Source organism: Arachis ipaensis, chromosome B03 (genome assembly GCF_000816755.2).
Source record: "Arachis ipaensis cultivar K30076 chromosome B03, Araip1.1, whole genome shotgun sequence".
Lineage (NCBI taxonomy): Eukaryota > Viridiplantae > Streptophyta > Magnoliopsida > Fabales > Fabaceae > Arachis > Arachis ipaensis.
In genome coordinates this window covers 29,374,711-29,379,810 of record NC_029787.2, presented here as the reverse complement: position 1 = coordinate 29,379,810, position 5,100 = coordinate 29,374,711, and the positions used below count along the sequence as shown (strand labels likewise).

General features: G+C 34.1%; 1 protein-coding gene across 1 annotated transcript in view; it reads right to left on the bottom strand.

The window, feature by feature from the left end:
- Window positions 1-4,695, bottom strand: part of LOC107630071 — a gene marked incomplete in the record, with an annotated part of 5,761 nt that extends 1,066 nt beyond the window's left edge. The window contains 7 exon segments of the mRNA XM_021118586.1: window positions 1-288; window positions 739-1,354; window positions 2,192-2,229; window positions 2,492-2,544; window positions 3,087-3,646; window positions 4,172-4,284; window positions 4,471-4,695. Of these exon segments, the coding sequence (XP_020974245.1) occupies window positions 106-288; window positions 739-1,354; window positions 2,192-2,229; window positions 2,492-2,544; window positions 3,087-3,528 (1,332 nt within the window).

The following is a 5,100-nucleotide window of genomic DNA, read 5'->3' as shown; positions in this document are numbered from 1 at the left end:
ACTACCAAATAGTGGTTAATCAACTATTTGTTTCAACACATGGAAACAGATTTATAGATAGATCTCCAAGTAAATAAGTAACAAGAATATGCAGTAGATTCCATATCAGTGTAGTTCGGCTTTTCTGTCCCTAGCAGCTTTGATCTGATCCGCAAGTGATACTCCTTTCTGCAACTTTTCTCTCTTGATAAGCTCTATATCCAATTTATTGTAAGTTGGGAAAATTGAATTGAAAACATCTCCTTCTCTAGATACTTGACTGCTGATGATATTCTTATTTACAGGAATCTGAAAACAGCACAGAAAAAAAAACAAAATCATGATTAGAGAAATAAAGGATACATAACAAAAATGGGTGTAATGTTATAATATTAGAATGAATATTAGAAACAAGGTCATGGTAAGCAGTTATGTTAATTTTAGATAGATACTTCTTAGTGGCACCACTCTTGAAAGGGGTGCTTTAACACAACAGTTAATTTCTGAGATAAATGTTCAGGTAGCGTTTAAGTTTCTAGTAATTAGTATCATAACAAAAATGAATTGTTCCCCCAATTAACACAACCACCAATTAGTTACTGATTTAACCATTAAATTTCCTATGTTTATCTCCTGATATTCGAAGTTTAGCTAAGATTTACATTCGGTTGCCACATCAATAGGTAGTTCTCTTATCCTTAATTGCTTTAACATTTGCACTTACAATAGCTAATATAGGGAAACACTATAAAGGTGTACCTTCGTTAATTTACAGGCAAGTTTGAACTCTTTAGTAACTTCAGAATCAATATTGTCTTGCTTTCCTTTTCTAGATTGCCGGATCTTCGTATCCCCCTTCGCTTTTGTCCTCTCCTGATGTTCTTTCCTCTTTTCAGCAAGCATTGCCTTCCTTATTGCCTTTATCCGTGCAGCTTTCTCTGCTTTTACTCTTGCGAACTCTTTTGCCCTTGCTTTTTCTGATGCACATTGAAGCTTATAGAGGAGAACCATTTCTTGTTTTATCTTCTGATAGCTCCCCCATTCTAGTTCTTGTTCACCACTCCCTCCTTTCTTAGCTGCTGTGGCTATGCATTCCCTCCATGACTGAATGAAATTCCTTGCTGCAGCAATCGCCATCAACTTTTTCCCCTTTTTCTTTTCCTTGGCCTGAAGAAGTTGGAGGACCTCCAATTGTTGTTCTATCTTACTGTAGCTATCCCAATCTAGTTCTTCTTGATCACTTGCTCCCTTCCTAGCAGCATTTGCTATGCCTTGTTGCCATGAAAGCAAAAAATTCTCCCCCAACCGCCTTGACTTCAGACGCTCTTGCCAAACACGTCTCAGCGAATAACTTATTTTTGCCTTGATTTGATCACTGCAGGAAGGTTGACAAAGGTTGGAGAATGCATTGTCATTGACTACATTCATTTTCATATTAATGCCACAAAATTTAGTAGAAAACTATTACAAATGATTGCGAAAGTTCACTTTTCAGTTTTTCAGCATTCATGGTGCTTTGAGGCTGATAGAATGATAAAAAATTTTGTTCTAGAAAGTCTTCAGAGATACCCTTGTAGTATAGAACAACAAAAATAAACTTTCTGTGATCCATATCATAAGGATTCAACATAGCTTATGTTGGCTGTTAATGAAGTTATACCTGTAGTTATAGAAGTAACAAGATTCTAGGAAGACAGCAATTAGATTAAAAATGTACTCGAATTATAATATAAATTTAGAATAGTCGCATATTGTTACCTATATTTTACTAAACCTGACAAGTAGCAATAACTTAGAAATCTGGATGTCATATCCTAAGATAGACAAAGTCTAAAGGCTATCCTCCAGTATTTTTGTCCCTAAGGGGATAAGCCAAATAAAATACATTATGCAAATTTCACAACCTCACTGCATATGCCATTCCACCATAACTATTTTCACTAGGAACTTGAAAAAACAAAAGTAATCTGAAATCCTTAATCAGTCACTTTCTTCAGTCGATACTTCTCATACTTTTCTGTAATCTGTATTAAGAAAAGAGTAGTATTCCTCTTTCTATAAATATTGAAAAAATTTTGGAAACTCGAAAGTACAATACTAGGTAAGGCATACCTTTTTCTACTCATCCTTATAAGCTAGAATTTTCAATGAAATAAAATTAAAAAGTTCTTTTTTGAGGTGTACGGATAAACAACATGAAAAATATGATTACCTATGAAAATGAGGATGTTCAGCCATCTTCTTCCGTATCTGAAAATTTGAAGAAGAAGAAGAGGCTTAGGATTACTATGTGAGTCAATATAAAGGAATGACCTATCAGCACAAAACTTTTGTGAGACAATAGCACTTGCATATTGAATACTTGTGATAAATAGTGGAAGGAGCTCAGAACAAAAGAGTATCACTGACATATAAAGCATTGCAATAAGTCAATAACAAAACATGTCATATTGTCAACACATACTAAAAGGATGAAAACCCCCAAAACTAAAGGGCTCATATTTGACTTCACCTTTGGATCCCTTAATGCCTCTAACGTTCTTATCCTGATTCGCTCACGGGTCTCTGCATTGTGTGTGGCGTCAGTTATACAAAATTAGCTAACTATAAGGTAGTGTTTGGATAGTGTCGAGACAGAGACAGAGACAATAGAGACAGATTAAAAAAAAGTGCCTTTGTCTTTTGTTTGGTAGTACCATGGGATAGTGAAAGACAACACAAGAAATTTTAAGAGTATGTTTGGTTTCCGTTTTCACTTTCTATTTTCAGTGTTTTTTGTTTTCAGAATTTTGCAAAGGAAAAAGAGGAAACAACGAAAACAACAAAATCTTCGTTTCTATTTTCACCTCGTGTTTTCTCTTTTTTGTTTCACAAAATTCTAAAAACAAAAAGTACTGAAAATAAAAATACAAACCAAACACACCCTTAGTATGTTCCAATGCTCAGGCTCCAGTATCCCCACTTTTTGGAAGTATTGGGGCACACTATATTTTTCATTCCAAACAAGACACACAGACAATTTGAAGTTTGTGTCCTTGTATTTCTGTCTCGTCTCGCAAACCAAAGACTGCCTAAGGTACATTAGTGTCCATTTAAATGCAAACTACCTGCAGTGTGTTTCCTTCCTTTGTTCCAAGGTACTCTTCCTTTGTTGGCTAGTCCTATTCTCATTCTTCTGATCCTCTCCTTAAGAATTTCTTTGTTCTGAGGTTCTACAAAGTCACTAAGGCCACCAGCCTCATTCCCGTTGTTCACATAACTCAATTCCAACGAATCAATATTAACTTTTGACTGATTGTATTCTTCAACTCCCACTGATTCTTTGTCATCAGCACTTATTATATGCAGCTCCTGAACTGGTAAAACCCTTTGAGATGAACAAACAAATAATGTTGATTTAGGGACTTCAGTCTTCACCACAGACACTTGAGGTTGTACTTTAAGTGTTACTCGGGGACAAATTGCACAAGCACAATCACCAACATTGCTCAGGAGCAGCAGCGAATTCGTGTTAGAAATATGAGTTAAGGGAGGAAGCATAATGGACATTCCTCTGACACTAGCATCAATTGAAAAATAAAAGATAAAATGAAATCTTCTTTCTTCTTAATAGCAGAGCACTTGCTGGTTCAATGCTTGACAAGTGTTAAGAGTCCTTGAGTGGCACCTAACAAAAGCAGCAGAAATTCAATTGAGATTTAGAAAGGTTATCATTAAACAAAAAGTAAATATCAAAATTATAGTAGATAAGGAAGCATGAGCGGAGGCACGGAGACAGGGGAAGCAAGCAAGACTAGTCACATGCACACATTAGCCTTTAAATTTGAATTTCAAACCCACCTAGTCCTGGCAAACTTCAAATACAAATTAATCTATACATAACGTGACAATGTAGATATCACATTCAACGACAGAAATATATTCTTTATTTCTTTGGGACAAGAAAAGTGGAGGTTGAGTTAGTTATAGTTTTTTCTTGTATGATTAAAATGAGTGCTCAAAGAACATGAGGAACACTAAAAGGAACCAGCAAACCCATTTTTCAACACCATCAAAAAGTTAATTTTCACCAACAGTATACACATAACATAATATAGCATTCAACTTTTTTAAAAAGGATAATAAAAAAGTCAACAATTAAGATAAAACCAAAACAATAGCATACACCTTTATTCACTTTAACAGAAGATACCTAAATAATAAATTGACAACAATATCAATACATTACTAATTGCAACCGTGACAAGGCCCTCCTTTCCCTCCCATAGTTCTTGCATTCTTCCAAAGATTTTACCGACAAATAGACTGCACAATTTGAGCATTTGACAACCATATCTTAGCAACACACCACACCACAAATATCATGAATCATGAAAATTGCGCAAGAAAATTCAGTAACTATTTTCATGAATCAGTTTAACATGAACCAAACACTGGAAATTAAGCACCTAACGAAAGAAAATCACAAAATAAAAAGCTAGAAAACCAAACCTTAATAGAACCAATAGCAAAAGAATGGTAGAACGACACAGAGAAATGAAGCAGAACGCGTGTGGAAGAAGAAAAGATCTGTGAGGAGGGTGACGGTTGGCCCGAAGACCCGCGGGAGAGAGATAAGGCGGGGGTGGCTGAAACCTGAATGCGAGAGTGAAGTAGGATTAGGTGGAGAGTATGTGCCTCTAATGGCTGTAACTAGAGTCTGGAGTAGACAGTAAACACGGGATTGTTGAAAAAAATTGAAAAAGTAAATGTGATCTCTTGATATAAATTTTTTAGATCACATCTTATTTCATTAATTATTAAAAAAATTGAGAAAATAGTAAACACTCAAATTTATCCTCAAAAAATTTATTCTCTTGACATCTCAAGAATTATTTCCACCCGATACATCGATACATTCGATAACTAATCAATTTTTAATATGCATATTAATTTATAAGTTCCTACTAATTTAATAAATTTTTCTTTAGGACCATTAAATTTCAAAAAATCAGTATAAAATAAATTAAGATTTATTTAAGTGATTTTTTATAGAAAGATTTTTTTTAAATAAATTTTTAAAAAATTTTAAAAAAATAAAAATAATTTTATGTTTAAATATTTAATGTAAAAACATCTTTT